Source organism: Peromyscus leucopus, chromosome 6 (genome assembly GCF_004664715.2).
Source record: "Peromyscus leucopus breed LL Stock chromosome 6, UCI_PerLeu_2.1, whole genome shotgun sequence".
Lineage (NCBI taxonomy): Eukaryota > Metazoa > Chordata > Mammalia > Rodentia > Cricetidae > Peromyscus > Peromyscus leucopus.
The window spans coordinates 113,752,431-113,778,914 of NC_051068.1; the positions used below are offsets into that span (position 1 = coordinate 113,752,431).

Consider the following 26,484-nt stretch of genomic DNA (forward strand, 5'->3'; position numbering starts at 1 on the left):
CTTTTTCTGTCGCTGTCTCATCCCACCTACATGCATTGGGTGTCGTGGGTTAAGTCCTTAAAATGTATGCAGTTAGAACTTTGGTGTAGCAGGCAGGCTCTTAGGTTGTTAGCAATGCGCGCAGTTGAAGCTTTTCCTTATCTTTGCCAACCCTGCCACCTTGTGGCGAAGCTCTAGAACAGCACCCTTTCACTTCAAGTTGATGGAATATTAGGTGGCTTGTGATTTCAATGGTAACTTTGTGTAATACTCATGTATTTGCCATACCTGAAATCTAACTGATGAAAATTGCACTTCACATGGTTAGCTGCGTTCAAAAATCATACTAGACCAATAGATGTTCTATTATATATTTGGAAGCTCATTTTAATGTCCTCATCCTGGGTCTGCCTCAGGAAATAGGGGTTTTGTGTAAGTTTTTCAAGACAAGCTCTCTCTGTGTAGCCCTGGCTGTCCTGGAACTTGCTCTGTAAACCAGGCCAGCCTCGAACTCAGAGACCTGCCCGCCTCTGTCTCGGGACCATCATTTGCATCTGCAGCTGAGTCTGGTTGTCCCCACTGTGTAGAGTGTCATATGACTTTTGTCACTGTAAAGACACAACCCTCACCTCAAAGGCGATAAGAGATAGCTTATTGGGGCTGGAGAGATGGCTCAGAGGTTAAGAGCGCACTGCTTGCTCTTCCAAAGGTCCTGAGTTCAATTCCCAGCAACCACGTGGTGGCTCACAACCATGTATAATGAGATCTGGTGCCCTCTTCTGGCCTGCAGGGATATATGCAGACAGAACACTGTATACATGTGAGAGAGAGAGAGAGAGAGAGAGAGAGAGAGAGAGTATTCAGGAGCCAAATATGAATAACTAGAGAGAGAGAGAGCTTATTCAGGAGCCAAATATGAATTAACTATGGAACACAACTCCAGGATACCCCAAATTACATGTTCCAGTGTGGTAACAGTCTGATGAATGTTTTATGGTAATGAACACAGACCTAAGTCTACCTAGCCACTTTTAAAATACATACGTTAAGACATGAGTACCGACTGCTTGCTGTCGAAATGGGCAAATTCATGAAACCTGGGAAAGTGATGCTGGTCCTGGCTGGACGCTACTCCGGACACAAAGCCGTCATCGTGAAGAACATTGATGATGGCACCTCAGACGGCCCTTGCAGCCATGCCCTGGTGCCTGGAATTGACCGCTATCCCCGAAAAGTGACAGCTGCCATGGGCAAGAAGAAAATCGCCAAGAGGTCAAAGATCAAGTCCTTTGTGAAAGTTTATAATTACAATCACCTCATGCCCACAAGGTACTCTGTGGACATCCCCTTGGAAAAAACAGTTGTCAACAAGGATGTCTTTAGAGACCCAGCCCTGAAATGCAAGGGCAGAGGGGAGGCCAAGGTCAAGTTTGAGGAAAGATACAAGACAGGGAAGAACAAATGGTTTTTCCAGAAGCTTCACTTTTAGGTATATTTTTTCCCCATCATTAAAAAAAAAAAGACATTAGTTAGGGATGTTAAAGCAAGGTGCATGTATGTGAGGGGCAGGGAGTCTCTCTTTTATGGACCTCAGATATTATCCATGGCACTCAGCCATTTGGTTGGCAAAGCTAGTGATCTGTTAAGTGAATACAGTTCAAAAGGTTTTCATCAGTTAGTCATAAAGATGTTAGGCAGATACTAAGTCTCCTAAGGGGACTGAAGATAGCCTGAGATAAATTGTAATTGGACTCTGGACTTGCAACATTCCAACCTCTCCCTGGCCATTGTCTAATCAGTTAACCAACCTCTCTGATGTTCAGTGGCTTCTTGCCTGCCACTAGTGACTATTCTTGGTTGTCACCTTGGCTATACCTGGAATGAGCTACAATCCAGAAATGGAGGGCACACTTGTCATCTAGTTGTTGAGGCAGGAAGACAACCATGCCTTTAATCCCAATCTTAAGGCTGGAAGACACTCTTGATCTTGAGGTGGGATGACACAGTCCTTTAATCCAGATCTTGAGGTGGAAAGGCACACATTGAATCTGAGCCACACCTTCTGCTGGATGCCTATATAAGGGCAATGGGAGAAGGAAGGGTCATTAGTCCTTTCTTGACCTGCTTGCTCTTGCCTGTCAGCAGATCCCTTCCTTCACCGGCCTTGGGGCCTACTTCTTCAGGATTCCAGCACATCCAGCTGAGACACCCAGCCTCGTGGATTCGTGGACTTCCCTTTCACAGCTAGCCATTGTTAGACTCAGCCTGTTAGTCATTCCAACAAATTCCCGTGGGGGGGGCGGGGAGAGAGATTAATTCTAAAGTTCTATGACTTTAGAGAATCCTGACTAATACAGCTAGTCAATTGATTTCCTCTGGTTGTTTTAATAAAGCAGATGCTTAAGAAATGGGAGGTTTGTTTTGTTTTAGAGGCTGAAAAGGCTGAGACCACTGTAAATAGGGACATTTCATCCTAAGGAGTGAAGGGAACATCTTCCTTGATTTTCAGTGATTTCCTGGCAATTTTGGCATCCTTGGCTTGTAGACAAATCCCTCAGTCTTGGCCATGTGCTTTATACAAGGTTCTCTCAGTGTGTCCTCTTAAATGAGGAACCAATGGGCCAAAGTAGATGTGAGCCCACCCTAATGACCTTATTTTAACTATTGCATATGCAGTGGGCCTGTTTCTTTTTTTCTGTTTTTAAAGTAACAGTCAAATCTTTATTTTAACTTATTATGTGTATGAATGTTTGTCCACATGTAATCTGTGCAGTGTGTGCAGCAATACTGCCCAGAAGAGAGTGTCAGATCTCTTGGGACTGGGTTATGGGCAGTTTTGACTCACCAAGTGGGTGCTTGGAATCAAACCTGGGTCCTTTGGAAGAGCAGCCAGTGCCCTTAGCTCCAAAGCCACTGAGTCCCCAATGGCCCTATTCTTATTACATTCTGTACATTCTGAGTACTGAGAGTTAGGGCCTCAACCTATGTAACTGAGGGGGACCAAACTCAACCTGTAACAATGGCCTGTCTGATCTTGACTGTATGGCAACTATTGCTGCTTGACAGAGTTCCAGCATTTCAGCTTTGCAGACCACAGTTCTCCAGCATCCTTTTACTCTCATTTTTAATGATTCTCATTACGTGTTATGGGAGTTCCCTTAGGCCTTTTCCTTTGGGAAATTTTGTTCGGGCTTTGAAATACGAAAATATATAAAATGACAATCTCTTTAAACAAAATAATTCTTTGGAAAAAATCCCCCGCCACCATGGAACCATATAGCATGATAACTCTGCCTACTCCCACACAAGTTACCACCAAGGTGCTACAAAATTTAGATGAGTAACATATGCTTGAAAACTAAGGTAGGTATAGTTGACAATCAAGATTTATAGATTCCTAAGGTCTACTCAGTTTCACAGTAATATTTGTATAGCCTCCTTTTTGCTCACTTTAAGCTTTAGTTTTTAGATAAACTAAGCCAAATTAAAAAACTTCAATATTCCATAATAGAGAAAGTCCTTTTCCCAAAGTCAGGCATTTAGACAAAAGCCCCAATTTCCTCAGGGGTTTGAAGAAAGTTCCTGCTTGCTAAAAAGGAAGTCATCCTTATCTCTGGCAAGAGGAACTTGTGGCCCTTCCATTAGTATATGACTGGTGCCTATTAACTTGGGAAGGTCAATGCCATCTTCCACAATCTCCGATCACAAGCCCCACCCAGTTCACATGCCCCTTTCTCCCATTTAATACTGTGTGCAATTACAGAGTATAAACAGTGTAGCCTTTTTTTTTTTTTTTTTTTCAATAAAGTGGCGGCCTTCCCTATTCACCCTCATACCGTGCCAGTCTCCACTTTTCCCTCACTGACTCCACACCTCCTTTTTGGACCTGAACCCCACTGGAGCTGGACTCCCTGCAGCTTTATCTAGCTATAAGTACTTACTGCTTCCTCTGCTGGTCAGCTATATAACCTGGCTCCATGGATCAACCATGAAATCACTTTGACCAAAAAGGTATAAATAGAAGCAAAATGTGTATATCCAAACAGGAACTTCTATGGTCTTTTGTTTTAAAGCAGGTTGTGTTTTTGGCGGAGACTGACTGTGTCTCAGGATGAGTGACTGGAGCAGAGCAGCAGCCGAGTCTCAGTGTATATAAGTGTATATATCGTATAAACAAAAGGAAAGCCTTCATTATTTTATGCTATTAAATATATTAGGGCTCGGGAGATCGTTCAGAGGTTAAGGTGCTTGTTGCAAAAGTGTGAGGACCTGCATTCCAGTCCCCAACACTTACACAAAGCTGAACAAGACAGCATGTATGCGTCCCGGCCCTCCTATTGGTAGGTGGGAGACTGAGGATCTCAGAAACTCCTATGGGTAAATGGGAGACCGAGAATCTCCCAGAAACTCAGGAGCTAGTGAGGTATACACAGAGGCAAACAAGAGGCCCTGTCTCAAATCCAAATTTTGGGGTCCTTTATAATTGCATCATAAATTAACTTAAGCTGACAGACATAAGTACCTAACTTAACTTCGGGGCACTATAATGGGAACGAATTTTTTCCATTCATCCTATATTTGTTGAAAGCTCGCCATGTGCTGCACATGGGACTCTGCTGATGTCAGCTTGGCTGACAGAGACCTAAGCGCCTAAATACCTGTGCAAACGCCAGTGTAGTTATGCTGTGAAGGTAGTTTTGAGATGAAATTAAAATTTAGAGTAGTGTGCTTTGAGGAAAGCTGAGTAGTCGCCATAATATGGGTGAGATTTGTTCAGTTGATGTCTTAGGAGAAAGAAACCTAGCGAGTGAGCGCCCCACCCAGAAGTGAGAGTCCTGACCTCAGATTCCAGCTGCAATGCGAATTCTCTCCTGTCGTCTGCTCTGCATATTGCAGACTGACCAGCACCACAGCTGCTTGGCCAAGTCCTTGAGATAAACCTCTCACGCTTCCTATTGGTTCTGTTCCTCTGGAGAAACTTGGCTGACACAGCAGTGCACATGGTATTTCATAATCTAAGGGCATACAAATGAATGAACGAATAAATGAAAGGGAAGCGGATGCTTGCTGCTTTGTTTATGGTTATTCAAAACTCAGTGCTACCTGGCACAATTTTATTTCAAACATGGAATTCGGGGGAGGGCATATGCTTGGGAAGTCTCTAGAGCAGTGGTTCTCAACCTGTGGGTCATGATCCTTTTGGGGGTCACATTTCAGATGTATTTGCACTATGATACATAATAGTAGCAAAATTATAGTTATGAGATAGCAATGGAATACTTTTATGGTTGGGGAATCACCACAATATGAGGAACTGTTTGTTGTGGGGTGTTTGTACACTGAGTGAAAATGTATTGCTATGATTGGTGTAGTAAAAAGCTGAACAGCCAATAGCTAAGCAGGAGGTATAGGCGGGACTTCCGGGCACAAAGGAAGTAATGGAGATATCGAGGCAGGGAGACGCCAACGAGAAGCAAAGGGAGTCGAACATACAGAATGAAAGAAAGGTAAAAACCACGTGGTAAAACGTAGATTAAGAGAAATGGGTGAATTTAAGTTGTAAGAGCTAGTGGGACATGCCTAAGGTAGGGAAAGACTCACTGCAGCTATTTTCAAGGGTAGCAGCCTTGGGAAGGTTGAGAACTACTGCGTATAGTGACGCTGAGAGACGCTGGTGTGAAAAGACTAAGAGTTAGGCACATTCTTTGAGAAAGCCGGGGGGTGAGGGGTTGAACCGTGATGGAGGCGAGGCGTGGCAGTAGAGGGAAGTGGCTGACTTAGATGGAGACTTGGAATAAAGTAAAGTCAAAATGTGCCTTTTTATCTCAACTAATTAAATTTGAAATCGTTGTACTTCATGTCTACATTGTCTATTGTACTCCATAATGACTTTTTTTTTTGGTTTGTGGGGAACAGTGCATGTAGGGGGGTGCACATGCCCACAGATGGGAATTTGGAGGCCCAAGGCCAGCATTGAATGTCCTTCTGACTTACTCCCTACCTTATTTTTGAGGCAGGGTCTGTCATCGATTTGGTCTGGAGTCACTGTTTGAGATGTACTGGCTGGACCGGGAGCCCCTGGAATCATCCTATCTCCCAGCCACGTGAGAGCCGGGCAATGGTGGCGCACCCGACAGAGGCAAGCGGATCTCTGTGAGTTCAAGGCCAGCATGGACTACAGAGTGTGTTCCAAGACAGCCAGGACTGTTACTCAGAGAAACTCTGTCTCAAAAAAACAAAAACAAAACAAAAAAAACAAGCCATGTGAAAACCTGGCTTCTGCATGGGTGCTCAGGTCCTCATGCGTACACAGAAAGTGATTTACCCGCTAAGTCATGTCCCCAACCCTGGCTTGTTTTGTCAAGACAGGGTTTCTCTGTGTAGTTTTGGTGCCTGTCCTGGATCTTACTCTGTAGACCAGACTGGCCTCGAACTCACAGAGATCTGCCTGGCTCTGCCTCCCAAGTACTGGGATTAAAGGCGTGAGCCACCACCGCCCTGGCCTTTTTATAGATTTGCATTTCTGGTTACATGCTGAGTGAATCATTAAGTTCTCAACACTGTTTGAGAAAGAGAGAAAGGCCTTTGTTAAAAATATCTTTTTCTGTCCTTCTGGGTCTTTTGAGTTTTATAATTGTATTCTCTAGAGTAGCACAATGTTCAGGTGAGACTTCATCAAAATGCTGTTCTAGAAGTGTATTAACCTCCAGAGAATTTGCTTGTGATTCCCTTCACAGGAGTTTCAAAGATTGCAAATAGGAGGCTGAGAAAGCTATTTCTTTGGTATCGTTATTGGAAATAGAATGAGAACAATGTTCTATTTAATAACTGTTATCATTATCTCTCTCCCAGATTGAATTAAAATTGCTTTAATATTCTATTATAAAATTCCTTGCAGAAATGCTGTCAATCATTTTTCTTATTTCCAGCAGCCTGCTAACAATGAACTCAAAGCTAATTCAATACTTTTGAGAAATAGTCAAAATGTAGCTTTTGAATTGAAAGAACTGAAATATTGTGTATGGTATGATAATTATAACTTCTAATATTTTCCTACTACATTCTTAGCTTGCTTGCTTGCTTGGTATTAGTAGACCTAATGGGAATATGACTGTATTTTAAGCAGCAACTTCCAGTCATGTTTTTTAGAAGGTCTTAGTATGTGAAAGACTGTAGAAGATAGTTTAAGTATGGGCTGTAGAGAAAGGTTATGAGTTCAAATCTTGGGCTGAGCCTGTTTGAGATGTTTTATAAACGTTGGCAGATGTGAAAAGTTTTTTTCATTTCCATCTTCATGGTCCCTCTCAACTTTGCTCATTCACAAATGGGATTCATGTAAAGCACACAGAAAGGTGCCTGGTACATAAGCATTGCTTCCTGATGTTAACTAGCATTATCTATAACCCATTATTAAGGAGTTTAGAACCATTTATTGAGTTCTTCCTGTAGGCCATAGGAAGAACTTCCTTATAGAAATCTGGATACCTAATATGCTATGCAACCTTCATAGCATGGCTCAAGATTCTCTTGAATCCTCTTCCTTTGATATTGTTATTAAGCTCTTGAAAGTGTTTCAAGCTTTTAAATTAACTCTTCATGCTGGGGTGAGGTTTTTGTCCTTGGGTGTGATTGTAAAGATTTGAAGGCCACAAGGAAAAGCATTCTTGAAAACAGTGGGGAAGAGGTAACAATTCTGTGGAACTTTGCACTGGGTTCTACAACTTCTTTCCATGGCACCATTTGCCAGGTAACGGAAGAAAAAAGCAAGAGTAGCCCACTGTTTAGTGACCTCTTTGAATGCTGACTAAATGATTCAAAGAAACTTTCAATGTGTGTCTTTCAGAAAATGGCTTTGAAATTCAAAAATGCCAAACGAATCGAAGGCCTGGACAGCAATGTGTGGTGAGTGACCTAGACAAGAGGTCATGTGGGGAAGTTTCCTGTGGTCCCTTAAATTGGATTCCAATAATGAAGCCATTCATTAAATTCCTCTCATTGATTACAGTTAAGTGGGAGGAAGCTAGCCTCTGGGCTGGCATTGGATACATGGCAGAGAATATCTAAAACTACGTTTGACTGAGGCTTTCATGAAATTTACAACAAACTATTTCCTTTTCTTTTTTCTTGAAGTGGGGTTTGGTTATGCATGTAGCCCAGGCTGGCCTCAAACTCTTGATCCCCTTGCCTCAGCCTCCCCAGTGCTGGGATTACAGGCATTTACAGGCATTAATATTTCTACATACATATATGACACAAATATGAATGTTACTAAATTGAGGTCTCTAGGGAAGATAGAATCATTAGTTCAACCATCATTTACTAGAAATTTTATCTTGTGGATAGTAACATTTTTGTTGGGAACTCATTGTATCTCATCTCTAATACTAAGTCCTATTAGGGGGGGTGTAGATTATAATGAGAACATATGAGTTTTGTTTTGTTTTGTTTTTCAAAACAGGGTTTCTCTGGGTACCCCTGATTGTCCTGGAACTCAGTCTGCAGACCAGGTTGGCCTTGAACTCAGAGATCCACCTGCCTCTACCTCCCAGGTGCTAGGATTAAAGGCATGGGTCACCACTGCCTGACTGAGAACATATGAAATTGAAGCTAACTCTGCAATTATATTATTTTCTAATTTTAGTTGTTTTCTCTTTTCTAATCAGGGTTGAATTTACTAAGTTGGCTGCAGATCCTTCTGTTGTGAATCTTGGACAAGGCCTTCCAGATATATCCCCTCCTCCATACGTAAAGGAAGAATTATCCAAGGCTGCATTAACTGATAACCTGAATCAGTATACGAGGGGCTTTGTGAGTTTATCGGGGCCATGTGGGGCATACAGTGATACCTTCCGCTGGTGTGTGTGTGTGTGTGTGTGTGTGTGTGTGTGTGTGTGTGTGAGAACTCCTCTTCCTTAAAGGACATTGTCTTTCTGGGATCAACTGTCCCAACCTGGAAGGTCAGGAGCCCCTTACCCTTACCTCTGAGATGAGCCCTCCCCAGCTTCCAGCCCTTTCACAGTCCTGTCTCGGCCCTTTATTGACTGCTATTCTGAAATGAGAGGCAAGACATCAACGGAAGGGAAATTATTCTCTCAACATCTTTGCTATGTCAAGGAACCCTGTTTCTGACTAGATGCTTGCTTCCTCCCTAGCCTCTCTAACCCCTTATCCATCATCTGCTGAAATGCCCAGGTATGCAGACATTTTAGATTAGATTAACTTTGAACTAGATGTTTGTCTGCCCTGCCTGAGAGCCATGAGGTTATCATATGACTGGGTATCTTTTCCTTTCCTCAGAGTGTGGAAAGTGAGGAGGGACAGGATATGGAAAGAAGTCTTTACATTTTGTCATTGTGAGTCTAACTATGAAAGTCCCCACGGTCCACCCAGGGCTTTGCTGTGGGGATATGAGCACAGGGGAAATCAGCAAAATTGACCGGACCAAGATGGTCACAGGGCTCTCATGGTCTCACTGTCTTCTTTGGGATGTCTATTGCTATGGTAAAATACCATGGCCAGTAGCAAATTGGGGAGGGTTTTTTGTTTTGTTTTTGTTTTTTCATCTTACAACTTGTAGTCTATCATTCAGGGAATCCAGGAAAGGAACTCAAGGCAGGAACTTGGAGGCACGAATTGAGGCAGAGGTCATGGAGCAGTGCTGCTTACTAGCTTGCTGCTCTTGGCTTGCCCAGCCTGCTTTCTTATGGCATCCAAGAGCAACAGACCAGGGCCCTCCCACATCAGTTATAAATCAAGAAATTGTGCCATAGGCTTGCCCATAAGCCGGTCTGGAGGGGCAGGCATTTTCTCACTTTTGTTTACCTCTTCCCAAATGACTCAAACTTGTGTCAAATTGACACAAAACTAGCCAACCCACTCACTAACTAACCAGCCTAAAAGCCCCCATATCAGACCTGAAACTATGGAAGTTGTAGGAGAAAATGTAAGGGAAATGGGTCAAGGTATTGATATAGGCTGATTTTCTTATAAAACTCCCAAAGCACAGGTAACAATAGCAAAAATAGACAAATGTGATTTTATGAAACTAAGCAATTTGTGTATGTCAAAGAAGCATAACAGAATAGAGACAACCTATAGAATGGGAGAAAGGTGCTCATCAGACACAGGATGAATGTCTAAAGTGCATAAGGAGGTGGAAAAGCTAAATAACAAAAAAAGGTTTTAATCTGCATTTCTAAAAAGAAGAAGTAGAAGTGGCTAGAGTATACAGAGAATGGTTTACTGTCACTAATCATCGGGAAAATGCAAATAAAATCATGAGAAATCATTTCAGCGCGGGCAGAATGGTTATTATTTAAAAATCCAAGCATAGCAAATGAAGAAGAGGGAGAGAAAAAATCTCTTCTGCACCCTTGACATCACTGAAATTAGGGCAAGTGTCACAACAGGCAGCGTGAGTAGAGCTAGCGAACTGGTCCCGTGGGCGAAGGCACGAGTTAAGGCTGACAGCCTGAGTTTGATCCTCTGGACACACATGGTGGAGGAAGAGAATCAACTCTCCCATAGTTCTCTGGCCTCCACACGCACAACGTGGCATGGATACCCTCCTCCAACACACAATAAATTGTAGTGGGATGTTTGCACACTGTGAAAGTATATTGTTGTGATTGATTTAATAAAAAGCTGACCTGCCAGTAGCCAGGTGGGACTTCCGGGCAGAGAGAGGAAGTAGGAGGAGATAATGGAGGCTCAGGGAGACACAGAGCAAGCAGGAAGTACAGGAGGAGAGGTAACAGCCACGAGACACATGGCAGGCAGAATGTAGATTAATAGAAATGGGCTAATGGTCTCCTACAGCACAAACAGGTATGATAATCCACAATAACCTGTTATATATTTGAAGAACTATAATAGAAGAGAGGAGCTTGAAAGTTCCAAAGAAATACTGGAGGAAAACAATAATTATGGATTTTATCGATATACTGTGGTCATGTGTTGAGGTATCACACTGCCCCTTAAATATGTGCAGTTATTGCATGTTAGTTAAATAAAAAGTTACTTATTTCCGAATATGGGTTGAACCCAGGGCCCTTTACCTGCTAGGCAAACACTCTAGTACTAAGCTATACTCCCAGCCCCTAAAGAGGAAGTTTTAGTGTGAGAATCGCTACATAGCTCACAGTTTGTACGTTTATTATCTCTCATCTTATAGGAATCGCTGGCCTTGGTAACTAGTCTTTTCTCATCAGTGGATCGTACTCTGCTTCCCGGTAGCATATGCCATCAGCAACACTAGCGTGTGTGTGTCTTTGGTCAATGTGGTTTTCCTTCTTTCAGTCCATAGCAGGACTACAAGCAATTGAGAACCTCCCCAGCAATCGAGAGAAGCAGATTCGAGGATATAGTGAATGCAGGATTTTTACATTCACTTAGTTTTTGTGCTATTATAAATATACTGGGGGGAGTTCATTTCTATTCGAAACAAATGCTTTGAAATTTTGTGTTTCCAAACCCTCTCTTTTATGGATACTTTTCATCAGCAGCAAGTTTATATAACCATTTGTAGAGACCCTCAAAGTGCAAAGGCTTTTAAAGTTTATTGCTACTTTGGAAGTACAGATTTGGAGGTTGGAGGGGTGGCTCAGTAGTTAAGAGCACTTCTTGCTCTTGCAGAGGACCTGGGTTCAATTCCCAGCACCCGCACGGTGACTCACACCTGCCTGTAACTTCAGTTCAAGGGGCTCCAACACCCTTTTCTCCCTCCACTACACTCGTGTGGTGCACATACACACATGTAGGCAAGATGCCTGTACATGGAAACTAAATGTTTAAAAGTACAAATGTAGGGATAATGCTAGATATTAAACTCAGTTTTAAAAATGGTTACATTTTAGAGTCAGATTGCCTTAAAGTAGTAGCTTTCATAATCAATTTCAAGGTGGGTTTTTGTTTTATCTTAATCTTTACTACAACAGGGTCATCCAGCACTTGTGAAAGCTCTGTCCTGCTTATATGAAAAAATTTATCACAATCCAATTGATCCAAATGAAGAGATCCTTGTGACAGTGGGAGGATATGGGTCTCTCTTTAACGCCATTCAAGGATTGGTTGACCCTGGAGATGAAGTAAGTGTGTGAACACTGTATCCATCCACATCAGTGCTTCTGTCCTGCATTGGAAACTTCTCCTCACTGTGCTCCTTTCTCTTTCACTTTCAATCCATTTTGAAGTCTAATGATGGTACAGTAAAGCTAACAAGCCTTGAATGTAGAGGGGGATAAATTGCCATGTGACTGTAGCGCACATAGAGATTTACACCTTTCCAGCGTCCAGAGACGTCGAGCCCTTGCCTGTGTCTGTGCTCCGAGAGTTAACCAGTGTCCTGTAATCTGCATCTCAGTCACTCTCGTGGCTCTTCTGCTGGAGAGCAGTTGGAATCATGTACAGGCTCTTGAGTTTTGTTTTTTCTTTTCATTCATTATTATGTCTGTGAGATTTGTTCACTTTGTAGCGTAGTTAGTTTGCTTGTTTGTTTATTTGTTTGTTAGTTTGCTTGTTTGTTTTTGAGACAGGGTCTCCTCTAGCCTAGGCTGACCTAACTTTGTATATGGCTGGCATGTAGCCACACACACACACATACATACACACACACACACACACACACATGCACGCACACACATGCACACGCACACATACAATTCAATAAAAAGATTCAATAAAAACATTAGACTGTATGTGTGTTTGTAAAAATGCTTATATTCTTTCATCTAGAGGTAACAATCATGTTAAAAATGGATACCACTTAAAAATGGAGAACTATATACACAAATATAACACTGTTATTTATACATGCAAAAGGTAAGAAAATAATTTTTAAATTCAGTGAACTCTCATGTAGACATTAAAAATTAAAATTGTATGGCATTTTCATGAAATCAGGCTAGGTTTTAAAAAGATATAAAAGTGGGCTGGTGAAGTGGCTCCATGGCCTGGCAAGGGGGCTCCCTTGGCAAAGCCATTTTCTGCAGAGCCTGAATTTGATCTCCAGAACCCACGTGATGGAATAAGAGAACCAACATTGGCAAGTTGTCCCTTGACTCCCACACGTACCCCATGGTGCATACAAGAGCATATATACAACAAATAAGCAAATGTAAGTGAAAACTGTATAAAAGCAAAAAGCTAGGTAAGTGTGGTGACATGTGCCTGCAATCTCAGAACTTGGGAGATTAAGCCAGGAGATCAGGGCTCATCTCAGCTCCAAAGTGATTTGGAGATCCATTATGGCTATGGGTTTATTTCAGTGAAAGAAAGGCAGGCAGGGAGGAGAGTGTCTTAATTACTTTTTTATTTCTGTGACAAAATACCATAACCAAGGCAATTTCCAAAATAGATTATGAGCCTGCTTGGTTTCAGAGGGTGAGAAGAGACCATGACCATCATGGAGGAGAGCATGACAACAGGTAGGCAGACAGTCATGATGCTGGAGCAGTAGATGAGAGTGTTCATGTTGAAATGGCAATTGTGAGGTAGAGAGAGAGCCGAGTGGAATGGAGTGGGCTTTTGAAACCCCACTGACACACCTCCTCCAATAAGGCCACACCTCCTAATCCTTTCCAAACAGTTCCATAAACTGGGGACCAGGCAGTCAAACACATGAGCCTGTGAAGCCATTCTCACCCAAACCACCACAGAGATAAAAGAAAAAGGCAGAAAGGTCCTAGATTAGGTCTGCAGCCTGGAGTATGATGGCAGCAGACCAGATTAGCTACTCAACCTGAAACTGCAGTAGGGGTGGTTGGAGAAGAGTTTCGAGAGGTGAGAAGTCGGATCCAAAGACTAGAGGGGAAAGGATGCGGGGTACCACATACCTGGGCAAAGGGGCTGCGGGCATCACACCAGAACAATAGCATCCACTCTGCCCCCTGATTTACTCACATGCCTACTCTCAAGATACTGTCTTAAATTAGCACTTCATTCTAGAAACGACTGCAATGTTGGTTCCTGTCACTGTCTGGTATATCAAGTTCCTCCTACGTTGTGTTTCCTAACTTGAAATACAAAAACATCCTTACTGGTTTTGCTTAAAGCATCCCTTTGAGAATATGGTGAGCAGTCCAGGCCCCAGATAAATCTGGGTGTGCACCTATAATAATTGAATGTCCCCACTGTAAGTCTATCCAAGGATTTCCCGAGAGCCTGAGAACTCCAGCCTTGACTCCCAGGATGCCTTTATATCCAGGGTCTTTTGTACATTCACTCCATGAGGACCAGGCCTGTCTTTTCCATTGCTGCATCTCTTAGCACAGCGCCTCCATGTAAGAGGCGCCCCATCATGAGGTGAATTGCTGGCTGATGCCCTGTGTTCTTGTCTGCTTTTATCTCAGGTGATCATAATAGTGCCTTTTTATGACTGTTACGAGCCCATGGTGAGAATGGCCGGAGCAACGCCTGTGTTCATCCCCCTGAGATCTGTAAGTCCCCTGGGAGGCCCACCCACCGGTTGAAGAATGTTTTGAATTGCCAATGACTTTGTCGTTGAAGGCATAGCTAAGCCCTTTGAAAATAATGAACACAGTAGCTAAGGTGACTCGCAGGCTCCTCTGTCAGCCTTACGGTGTCACACGCTGCCCGTAGATACTGTGGCTCCTGGGAAGGAACAACAGCTGTTGTTCTGTCAGGGTTCACTGTTTCCTTTAGCAGGCGTGTACAAAAGACTCGGGTCCTCTGGGTTCCTGCGGTTGAATGAGGGCCTAATTATTTGTGTTTGTATTCTTTGTTAGTCATTTATTCAGTTACCTTCGTCAGGTCTGTCTTTAATCTTCTTTTTTCTTTACGAGGCTGTTTGTGAGACAGTGAACATGAATTAATTTGTTCAAATCACATCTTAATTGGTTCAAATCACATCTTTGTTCTTCATGCTTAGAAACCTACTGATGGGCTGAAGTGGTCTAGTTCTGACTGGACATTCAATCCTCAAGAACTGGAAAGTAAATTTAGTTCTAAAACTAAAGCCATTATATTGAATACTCCACATAACCCCATTGGCAAAGTAAGTGAGCCTCATTGCTTACACAGGCTGGGGGCACTCTTTTCTCATGTGTAGAATAACTGCTGTGCCCTTTCCTTTAATATGTGCAGGTGTATACCAGAGAAGAGCTGCAAGTCATTGCTGACCTTTGCATCAAGCATGACACCCTGTGCATCAGTGATGAGGTGTATGAATGGCTTGTCTATACTGGACATGAGCATATAAAAATAGGTACCGGTTATAACAGAGCCTCCAGTCAGAATGGGTTTGGGCACATGTGGAACAACTGATTGGGAAGGATCCCAGGCCAGCTTTAAAACAGTCTCTGTGATAGGTATCTATGTGAGCACTTACCAGAAGTATTTAGATGGATCGTACTTGAGTGATTAAAGTTCAGCTTGATGAACAGATGTTCACATGGGGGAGGGACCTGAGATCACAAGATAAAGCTGGGACGTGAGCGGAGCAGTTCTTTTGCCTATCTTTGGCTTCTGAACAAGAATCCTGCCGTTCTTTGGTGTGTAAGAGACTAGGGCGGAACTTTTCATGAAGAGGTTCATGATTGTTGGTGCCGAACGAGTTGCTAAAATAACAGCAAGAAATTATAGAATGGCAGGCTATTGCTATTCCGTCCTCAGTGGGATTTTGCAATTGCCGCTGGGCTACCGCACCCAAATACTGCAGTATCATCAGGTATGACCAAGCTCTCAACTGTAGGACTAGAAGCTGTGGGGTGACCTTTGGGTTGTACCTGTCTTTCCTTTGCCTAGAAACACTGACCCTCTGGTGTCCAATGACTCCCTCCGGTCTTTTTCCCGTGTCACTCTTGCTCACCTCCAGCCTTCGCTTCCTTCACTTTTGTTTTGTTTTTCTCTCTGTAGTTAACAGAATCTATGCATTTTGCTTCTAAATTACAAGACAGATGAGATTATTTGTGTTGGCCTCTTCTAAATCACCATTTTGCACATTAGAGTCTTACACATGTTATAAGTGCCTCAGCTTGAAACACCCCAGAGTCAATAGAGGGAACCTCAGTTGAAGAACTGTCTGAATCACAAAGGAGAATGGCCACTTGCATGAAAGACTGTCTTGATTGATGGTTGATATAAGAAGCTGCAGCCCACTGTGGGCAGTACCATCCTTAGGCTAGTCGTCCTGGTCAGTATAAGAAAAACCACTGAACATGATGAGCCTATGAGCAGCATTCCTTCCTTCATGGTTTTTGCCATGCTTTCTGAGCTGTAAGTGAGTCCCAGCCATGACTTTTTCAATGATGTACTGTAACGGCAAAGAATAAGCCAAATAAACCCTTTCCTCCCTTAATTTGTTTTTGCACATGGTGCTGGTCACTGGAACAAAAGGCAAATTAGAACATTAGGCAATCAAATGTCTTTGCTGAATAAGATGAGAGGGAACATGAAAAGGAGAAGGTAAAGATATATGTGTGAACAGACGTTACCATACTTGCTCCGGTATTACATTATAAATGGCCACAGAGATGGAAGGAGAAAGCAAGTTCTTGAGGGGATTAGAATGTAACAGGTCTTTCTCCATCCCACCAGCCAGTTCCCAAATCACAACACTCAAACTTGTTAATTCTGACAGCTTGGGCAGTAGGTTAGGCTTGTCTCTAACCAGCTCTTATAATGGAGGTGAACCCATTTCTATTAATCTATGTGCTGCCAAGTGACTCATGGCTGTTACCTCTCCTCCTGCATATCTTGCTTGTCTCCATCTCTTGGCATCTCTGCCTTCTTCCCAGTGTTCTCTCTGCCCCAAAAATTCTGCCTAGCTATTCGCCATTCAGCTTTTTACTAAACCAATCCAAGTGACACACCTTCACAGCGTACCAAAAGATTACTCCACAACATTAGGAAGCAATGCAAAAACCTTGGAGAAGGGGAAAGAAGGCAAAGGCTCTTCTTGCTAACAGGTGCCGTTGAAACCTCAGTGTCCCGAATCCTAACACGGGCATAATGAAACTAGAAGTGAGTCTGCCTGACAGAAAATGGAACATTCAAAATATTTTTCCTAAAAAAATAAAAAATTTAAAAAAAACACTTTTCTTAAATCCAGTTTGGGGGCTGGAAAGATGGTTCAGTAGTTAAGAGTACTGGCTGCTCTTCCAAATGACCCAGGTTCTATTCCTAGCATCCACATCGTGGTTCACAACCATCTGTAATTCCAGTTCCAGGGGATTCGACATCCTCTTCTTGCCTCTGTAGGTACCACTTTGGTGCACAGACATACATGAAGGCAAAAGACCAATGTATAAAATAATACATTTCAAATCCCAGTTATATGCATAGCTCTATAACAAAGCTGTTGCAGTAAATGCATTTGAGTTTTTCTGACTTCGTCATTAATATTCATTTACTACATCCTCTTGTTAAGTGATCTATAACTTTCAAAATCAGATAAGTGGCAACAACTGCCAAAGGCTTAAGAAAATCTTATGGATGAAAACCTAAGGTGACTATTTCAAATTCCTGTACATTAACTTGATCCCCAGAGTGATCGTAATTACACTTGGAGAACTGCAGCAAAGGATTTAATTGGTTCTGTGACTGCATGAAAAAAATAAATTAATAGGATCCAGGTTTGGGTGAGAGTCAGAAGCAAATCATGTGTCTGCCAGCTTAGATGATGCATAGGGACTGTGAAGAAATAGAAACTCTACCTAGTCGTGGTGACGCACACCTATAAACCACACCACTCCGGAGGTGAAGCAAGAGGGTCTCAGGTCCAAGGCCAGCCTGGGCTAGATAGAGGTAGAAACTACAGAGCTCAAGTTCAGCAGCTGAAGTGAGAAGGAAACACTCACACATGTTCCTCAACTCCAGCCCCGATTACCAAGCAGCACCAAGACTTTACCCAGGCACAGTATGTATTGTAAGCTTTTGCCAAGTCTGAATGTTTCTAGGACATTGGGGAGACCCCATCTGGAGATAAGTGGAATTGCAGGCTTAATGATCAGGCTCAGATTATGGAGTATATTTTTTGCAGTCATCCAAATTTTGGTGGCAGCTAGATCCATGGAAGAGAACTAATGTTTCTCAGGGCCAGTATATAAACAGAGACAGCAGCAAAGGATTTGTAGTTCAAGACATTAATTGCACAGCTGAGTGTTTTGTGTCCAAATTGTGTCAAAACCCACCATCGCTCATCTTATTGATGACCTGTCTTAGGTCATTGGAACCATTTCCAGTTGAAAACTTAGACCAATATTTAAAAATTAAATTCTGTGGGCCAGAAAGATAGATCAACAGGAAGAGTGATTGTTGCCAAGTCTGAGGACCTGAGTTCCATCCAAAGGACCCCTGTGGTGAAAGGAGTGGACCAAGTCCCAGATGTCTTCTGACCTCCACACATGTGCACTTGTCGGTGGACATTCCCCCCACCCCACGAGTTCCCAAATAACCAACATGGAGACTTAATAGGAATTATAAATGCTTGGTCAATAGCTCAGGTTTATTACTAACTACTCTTACAACTTAAATTAACCCATTTCTATTCATCTACATTCTGCCAGGTGGTGTTACCTCTCTTTTATCTTGCACCTCCTGTTTCCTCTCCATGTCTCACTGGTAACTCCTTTCATTCCACCCTTCTTCTTCCCAGAGTCCTTAGTCTAATTCTCCCACCTAACTTTATCCTGTCCAGCTATTGGCCAGTCAGCATCTTTATTAAACCAATCACAGCGACATATATTCACACAGTGTAAAGGAGTATTCCATATGCACTGTGGCATGAGCATGCATACACACATAAACTGAATGAATAACTATAATTTTTGAAATCTTATGAAATGGTATTTTTTAAATCAAATTTTGGATAATTAGCTCAATTTGGCAATATTCATCCTTAAAAGGACTTAAAGGATCTCCAAATGTATTGTTTACTTATAAATAATAAGTACCCAGAGTACAGTATAACTGACATTACTTGCTAAAGGTATATAAAACTTTAAAACGTTTTTATTGATTGGGCACTCACACGTGATAGGATGTATGCTGAAGCCACAGGACAGTGCTGTGGAGTACAAGTTCCCCTCCTACCTTTCTCTGAGTTCCAGAGATCCAACTCTGGCTTTCCCAGCAAGTGCTGTTACCTACCAAATCATTTTGATGGCCCTCAAGACATATTTTTAACTCAGATTTGTTTTAGCTGTTATACCAGCCTATAAAATTAAAATAATACAGAAATATGAAATTACTTTTTAATTACTTAGAAAATGCAGTTTGTTTGCACTGAAGCCTGGGGGTGCAACCAATTACAACGGTCTGACATGGAAGATACGAATGAATGGCCATGTTGTCAGTGTTGTGGCATGAGGGCTTCCTAATGTAACACACTAAGACTTTCCAGCTATACATAATGTTTCCACACAGGCACTGTTCCCTGTGCGGTGCTCTTCATCATGTCTCCTGCCTTCAGACACAACAAAAATAAAATTAAAAATCTAAAAAAGAAAAGAAAATAGAGAGCTAGGTGTGGTGGTGTATACCTTTGATCCTAGCACTTGGAAGACAAAGTCTGTGCATTCACAACCAGCCTGGTGTACATAGCCAGTTCCAGGCCAGCCAGAACTACACAGTGAGATCCTATCAGAAAAAGAGGAAGAAAGACAATGGCCGAATTTCCTCTTACTGAATGAGATATTCTCGGATCAGATATCTCCCAGTAACAAAACTAGCATTTCAACCATCACAAAGAACTTCCTCTCTACCCCTGAAAAAAAGGGGGGGCATCCACTTTCATAAGGTTAAAATACTCATTGACGAATTACTTACCTCATTTAAAAAAACACTGTCATTACATTTCGTATTGCAGCACAGAACGTTGCCCTCCCCTCTTCTGCCTGCCTAAACTGATGTGGTACTCCTAAGTTTAGCCAAATCATCTCTGGCCCAGGAGACCTCCCTTCGCCTTCCACCCATGCCTAACACCCTGCCTGCGCCAGTCCAGCCCCCAGCACAGTGCCACCACTGCTGCCACCTTGGTGTCGGCTTCCTCTGCTAGACCTCAAGTCACAGACTCCTCTGTGTCCTTTGATGCTTTGTTACTAAGAAAGATTTGATGGACAAATGTGAATGAACGGCATTGCAAGATATCAGCCAAGAATGGCCTGGTGACTCGCCTCTGGTTGGTAAAAATGTTCTGAAATGAAAGGTGGTGATGCTTGTGCAGTAGACTGGGTGAGATGATACTTGGATTATCTAAAAAAATGTGGAAATAACTAGACTGGTACTATTTAATATCTCTGTGTTTCACTGAGTTCATGTTGTCTGCACTATGTTTTTAGATTACACTAAATGAAAAGTAATTGAAAAGGAAACATTTTTCTTTTCTTTTCTTTTTTAAGCCACTTTTCCAGGTATGTGGGAGAGAACAATAACAATAGGAAGTGCAGGCAAGACTTTCAGTGTGACGGGCTGGAAGGTAAGAAAGGGAGCACCGCTGGGCTGGGATGTGGCTCAGGGTAGAGCACAGACTTTGCACATGAAAGGCCCTGGGTTCAACCCCCTTTCCCTCCAGAAAAAGGAGGCTGTTACACAGAGAAACCCTGTCTTGAAAATTTAAAAAAAATATAAGCTCATATTTTAACTTCTGCAGACTATTTTGTGTTTTAAATGCCTAAATAATATATGTGGGGTTTTATACTTAGTGATTTTTTTTTGTATTTATTTATTTGTTTGGCTCTCGTGTCAAGCTTGAGCCTTTTATTTTTAATTACATGTATTTATTTGGGGTCTGTGGGCTGTGTGGGGTATGTGTGTGTGGAAGGCAGAGGACAATGTGTAAGAGTTAGTACTCTCCTTCCAACATGTGGATCCCAGAGATTGAACTCTGGTCCTCAGGCTTGGCAGCAAGCAAGTTCTTACCCTCTGAACCATATCATCCTTTTTGAGACCAAGTAATTTCCTTAGAAGAAAGAAGAATCAAATAATTTTAAAAATTTTATGAGTGATCAGCTAATGATACTTTTTTCTTCACAAAGAATATTCCCATATGAAAAGAGAAAAATAACACTGGCTAATACTCTGGCTTTAACTCTGGCCCGAACGCTAAGTGTTTTTAAGCATGCTAATTCTTTTCATTCTTATAAGCCCAGTATGAAGTGGGCAAGGTTCTCATCCTTGATTTACAGATTATAAAACTAAATCACAGGAATTTTTACTGTCTGCTGAGATTACACTGCTAATAAACCCAAGCCAGGGCAGGTAGCCTACCTTCAGAGTCCATTCACCAACAAATGTACTGTTGATCATGACAATGCATTTATCAGGAGTGGAGGCAAGAAAATCAGGAACCCAACATTCTCTTCAGCTAACTTGTGAGTTCAAGGCTAGCCTGGGCTACAAGAGATACTGTCTCAAAGCAACAACAGATACTCCCCCAGCTGAAATTCAATTCTCTTTCAGCCTTACCGATAGAAGACAGGGCTAAGACACAGGGAATGCTAGGAGACCAGGGGAATTAAAAACCCTTGCGCTTTCATTGTGGAGGAGTCCTCTGAGCTGTTATGCAGAATTTCTTGTGCCTGTACTTAGCGAGCGTAAGTGCTAGCTTTTGTTCCTCCTGAGGACCAGAAGTGGCACATCAGCAGAGGGGAAGGGCTCACAATGATCCCAGGTTTTGCTACCTCCGGAAGGCAGGTTGAGGGGAAGACAGAGCTGGGAACTTGACAAGAACGAGCATTACCCTGCTTTCCTCCTGGGGACATTTCTGAATCGCTACATGTGGCGTTTACACTAACAACTCTCTTAGATAGGATATATATATCCTTAGATTATTTTCTGAAATCTGCTTTTGTCTTTTCCCAGCTTGGCTGGAGCATCGGTCCTAAACACCTGATAAAACATTTACAGACCGTTCAACAAAATACTTTGTACACCTGTGCAACTCCTTTACAGGTATGTGTCAGCCTTGGCGCGTGTGGGAACTAGCTAGCTCCTTCGTGAACAAGTCCTTCTACCACAGATGGGAATTTTGGAGCAGACACACAGTCATTGGATGAAGTGTAATGTCAAGGTCCATGACTTGTGTCCCATCTGCAGAGCCCCTTTACTAACATATGATAACGTACTTGAAGAGACAGACAACTTGCTGGGCGGTGGTGGCACACGCCTTTAATCCCAGTACTCCGGAGACAGAGCCAGGCGGTGGTTCTCTGTGAGTGTGAGTTCGAGGCCAGCCTGGTCTACAGCGCGAGATCCAGGACAGGCACCAAAACTGCCCAGAGAAACACTGTCTCAAACAAACCAAAAAAAAAAAGAAAGAAAGAAAGAAAGAAAGAAAGAGACAGACAGACAGACAACTTTGATATTCATTCTTCATACTGCAGTAGCTATTTAAAAGAAAAGGTCACGGGGTGTGGTGGCACATGCCTATCATGTTAGCACTTGAGGCTTCAATCACGAGAGTCATGAGTTCAAGGCTAGTCTGGGCCACACAGAGACTTCAAAGCCTGACTGGACAATATAGCAGTCCCCCATGGGAGATGGGGAGCAGGCATAGAACAGTGTAACTGATAAAGGATGATTTCCAGAACACATTGTGAAGTTAAACAAACAAACAAACAAAAAAGAGCAAGATACATGGCGCTGTTTATTTATACTAATTTATATTATATATTGTGTAACAAAAGGGGAAAGAAGCTAGTAAAATGCTACCCGTATGTAGAGGCGCCATAGACAGTAGACTCTTTCTACCAGGTCAGTCTTTTTCTCCAGCACAATGCCATTCCTTAACCTTCCAAGCTGTGGGATGGCAGGCAAGTACCACCACTCCTGGCCCTTGATGTATGTCTTTGTTAGACTGCTGCTATTTTTATATACATTTCTACAAACAGATCTATTTATCATTCTCCTCTGAACACCCCAAATACTAAAAAGTGTTCTACTTCTAGAAGGCAGTTAAAGCACAAGAGAGTAAAAGTATTGGCTCCATTGAACTTGATTGATTGTTTCTCATCAAAGGTGTCTGCCCAATAGGAAAAATTTCCATTACTTTTAGTGATTCTCTAAAATAACCTTATGATAAAGACTCATTCTGAAGCTTCACTTTATTATATTTTAAGTTCATTTTATCACCTTAAAATAAAGCCATTCACTTATTCTTATTCAACTAAGATTTACTGACGATTAGAGATTTTACAGACAAAAAACCGCTTCACTCAGAGGGCTTAACACCCGGTAGAGGAACATAAATCATAGAGATGCTTTCAAAATATATTATGTCAGATTTTGATAGACACAAAGAGAAGGTGGGGAAGAAGGAAGATGTAATGATCCAGGTTGGAGAGTATATGATGTCATATTGGGAGGTAAGTCTCATGGAGAAGACAGCGCCTGAGTGCTGGTTAACCTAGAGAAGAGCCCTGTGGCCTGAGAGAATAGGAAGGACTAAGACCCAGTGGTAGACAGCATGGCTGCCATATCATACCATAAACATGGCTGCTGGTGTGAGGTGACCAGGGTTGATGAGTAGGAGACCCTCAAATCCGAGCAGTAGCTGGGAGTCACATCGGGCTGCGACATGTACCTCACTGTTAGGACTGAGAGACACAAGGAGCCATGAAACGTGATCGCATGTTTTCAAAAGGAGTCTGGTGCTTCATTGAGGGAGAAGGTAAGGGAAGAGTTCCACGAGAGAAATATCAGTGGATTGAACCAAGGTGAGGATGGCAGAGGTGATGTGGAATGATGGGACCCTGGATAGCTGGAAGATTAAGTCAGTGGTGCTTGCCACAGGGCAACACTTAACAACCAGGCTTGGAAGAAAGAGAGGAATCCAGGTACACTTAGCACAGATGTTTGTGTCTCTGTGCTCTGGATTTTCCAGGGCAATGATTTCTAGAGTGAATGAACAAATTGCTCGGAAAGGCACAGCTGAGATTCTAGAATATTTCCTGAAGCATCTTATTCTGTATTTTGGGAAAATTCCCCAGACAGCTGTGTTTGGAAACTGGATGCTGATTTCCTAGTGTGGAAGAATTGTTGACTTTGTCTTACTGCTAAATTCTCCTGCCCCAGACTTCTCTATGCTCTTGCCACCCTCCCCCACCCGTTATCTCTGTCTTTTAAAGCTACAGTTCTATCATACAGAACAGATTTTTTTCCCCTGCCCTTTCCACTTCACCCCTGCACCCACCCTTCAATATGGAGCTTCTATGACAGCCAGGGCTGTGCCTATGTTGTGAACTGTTTTGTCCCAGCTCTTACCCAAATGACTCACGTTGCCTGCCACGCTTCTAGCCTTCTGCTTGGCAGATCTTTGTGCTATATACCTACTTTGACTGTGACTTATTTTTTATCCTCCTGACCTGACATATTTCCCAGTCACCTGAACCTTACTGACTTAGTCTGTGAAGGTTGCTGTAACACAGTACTAGAGACTGTGCAGCTTATAAAGAAAAAGAAGTTATGTCTCATGGATCTGAAGATCACTGGCAGATGCCACATCTGATAAGGACCTACTACCTCATAGGTGTCACTTTTTCAGTGTGTTCTCCCATGGTAGAAGTGGTGCTCCTGCATTCTGGGGCCTCTAATCTTCTGTCCTAATCATCCCCAAAGGCCACACCTCCTAAAGCCTGTACCTTGGAGACCAAAGACTCACCATATGGAGAGGGGACACGAACACGAAGTCCTTTGCTCTTTACAGTATTGGCTTTCCTTGGTCCCGCTTCTCTTTTCTCTTGGGTCACGACTGCCGGAGGAGTTGCCCACATGTTCTAAATGCTTGTTTCTAGTCCCTGTTTAAGTCACACTACTTTCCTGGAATCAGAAGGATTTTGGCATTTCCTCTGAGGAATGAGGAACTTGTGTTTGCTTGTCTACACAGCAGGCCGACTTTAATTTCTTCCTGTGCCATCCTAGGGAACAGGGAACACTTGACTCCCTCTTCACCTGTCTGGCCATTCTTTAGATTGAGATTAACAAACTGGACCACAGCTCACCTCAGTGGAAAATGATACATATCTTTTTGTTACCAAGCACACTCTCTTGTGTAACACCTCTTTTTCAGTTGGGATTTTCATGTCTTCCTGTTTATCATATTAGATTTAAACATTTAGATAAAACGCCTTCCTCCATTAACTTACGGAGCGGGATAGTTCACAGGAATCTGGCTGTAATTTCCTGAGTGACCTCCTTGTCACAAATAGGATGACTTTTATTTATTCTACTAGTAAAATGAGCCATAACTGACATTACCATGCTTCTTTTTTACTTATTTATTTTTTATCTTAACTTGCAGGCAGCCTTGGCCCAGGCTTTTTGGATTGATATCAAGCGCATGGATGACCCAGAGTGTTACTTTAATTCTCTGCCCAAGGAATTAGAAGTAAAAAGAGATCGGATGGTGCGTTTACTTACCAGCGTCGGCCTGAAACCCATCATTCCTGATGGGGGTTACTTCATCATTGCCGATGTGTCTTCCTTAGGTGTGTGACCCCTTTGCTATTTCCCATCTACAGACACTTAGGTTTGAAATGATAGCAGGGGAGTGTGAGGGGAAAGTATGAAAACCAGAATGTCATCTTATCTCTAGAAGAGATTGTTTCAACAATTTCAACCATTTGCTTTCATTTCAGAACTTTCACCTGAATTTTCTCTCCTGATACGTGGTTATCAGTTTGCTGTTTTTCTGGGTGTTCTGTTACAGAACTAACCGCTCTTACTGTGTTCCAGTGTGTAACTGGAAATTCTGAATGTGAAATAGTTCACTTGGAAGTTTTCTTTTGTTTGTTTATCTTTTCTAAATGCTATTTGTTAGGAAAACTGAAATTTCCAGAAGTTGTGGAGCCGTAAGGAAATACCTGCTATTTTATGCTGAAATGAATGCTGGAGACAAGGGGAGTGACTAACCATCGTGGAGAGTCTGCTGTAGGCCACCCACTCCAACGCCCTCTTCTAGAAAGCATTGCTAGCGCCATCTTTGCAGGCAGGAAGGCTTGGGAAGCCCTAAGTAACTTCCCAGAATTGTGCACCTGGAATCTTTATAGTTCTGTTTCCAAAAAGCATAGGATTATTTATTCATTTTACATTAGGAGGTGGGGCACAAGCCAAGGCTCATGTGTGGAGGTCAGAGGACAGCGTTTGGGAATCATTTCTTTCCTTCCACCATGTGGGTTCTGGAGCTTGAATTCAGGTCATCAGACTTGCCTTTATCTGAAGTTGATGATATAATAATCCTGACTTGCCATCAACAAATCTTCGAGCTAGAAGTATAATGATGTTTTTACATGAATCTTGTTGACCTTCGCCAACCTATGCAGATCCATCTACAAAGACCTGGGATTTGGGGGCCTTAAAAAATGGTCGGACTATAGTCTAATGATGTAGACAACCTTACCTCAGTTTCAGTGTACTTTATACATGAATGTAGCAAAGAAAGCAATGATACAAGGAAAGTTGTTTGAGTTGAGAAAAACATGATCAGAAAACCATGTAAATAACGCCAGTAACCACAAACTAAATATTAACAGCAGCCCTTTCCCAGAACTT

The 26,484-nt window shown here is 42.4% G+C and overlaps 2 protein-coding genes across 7 annotated transcripts in view; both read left to right on the forward strand.

Annotated features, from left to right (window-relative positions):
- Kyat3 (kynurenine aminotransferase 3) overlaps window positions 1–26,484 on the forward strand; it is a 51,277-nt gene that overhangs the window by 13,183 nt on the left and 11,610 nt on the right. For 5 of the 6 annotated variants that reach the window (XM_037207147.1, XM_037207149.1, XM_028855374.2 and 2 more), the window contains 9 exons: window positions 7,823–7,881; window positions 8,643–8,787; window positions 11,916–12,065; window positions 14,328–14,414; window positions 14,867–14,992; window positions 15,082–15,202; window positions 20,337–20,413; window positions 21,799–21,888; window positions 25,235–25,421. In XM_037207147.1, the coding sequence (XP_037063042.1) occupies window positions 7,823–7,881; window positions 8,643–8,787; window positions 11,916–12,065; window positions 14,328–14,414; window positions 14,867–14,992; window positions 15,082–15,202; window positions 20,337–20,413; window positions 21,799–21,888; window positions 25,235–25,421 (1,042 nt within the window). The remainder of the gene's footprint in view (window positions 1–7,822; window positions 7,882–8,642; window positions 8,788–11,915; window positions 12,066–14,327; window positions 14,415–14,866; window positions 14,993–15,081; window positions 15,203–20,336; window positions 20,414–21,798; window positions 21,889–25,234; window positions 25,422–26,484) is intronic. The other variant, XM_037207150.1, reaches the window with a different exon arrangement.
- Window positions 910–1,499, forward strand: LOC114681713 (60S ribosomal protein L27-like). The gene has a single exon (XM_037207154.1). It carries the CDS (start codon window positions 1,058–1,060, stop codon window positions 1,466–1,468), a length of 411 nt encoding a protein of 136 aa, XP_037063049.1. The 5' UTR covers window positions 910–1,057; the 3' UTR covers window positions 1,469–1,499.

What these genes read in the sequence shown, in the direction of transcription:
- LOC114681713 (XM_037207154.1), top strand. Translation starts at nt 1,058, where the DNA reads ATGGGCAAATTCATGAAACCTGGGAAAGTGATGCTGGTCCTGGCTGGA.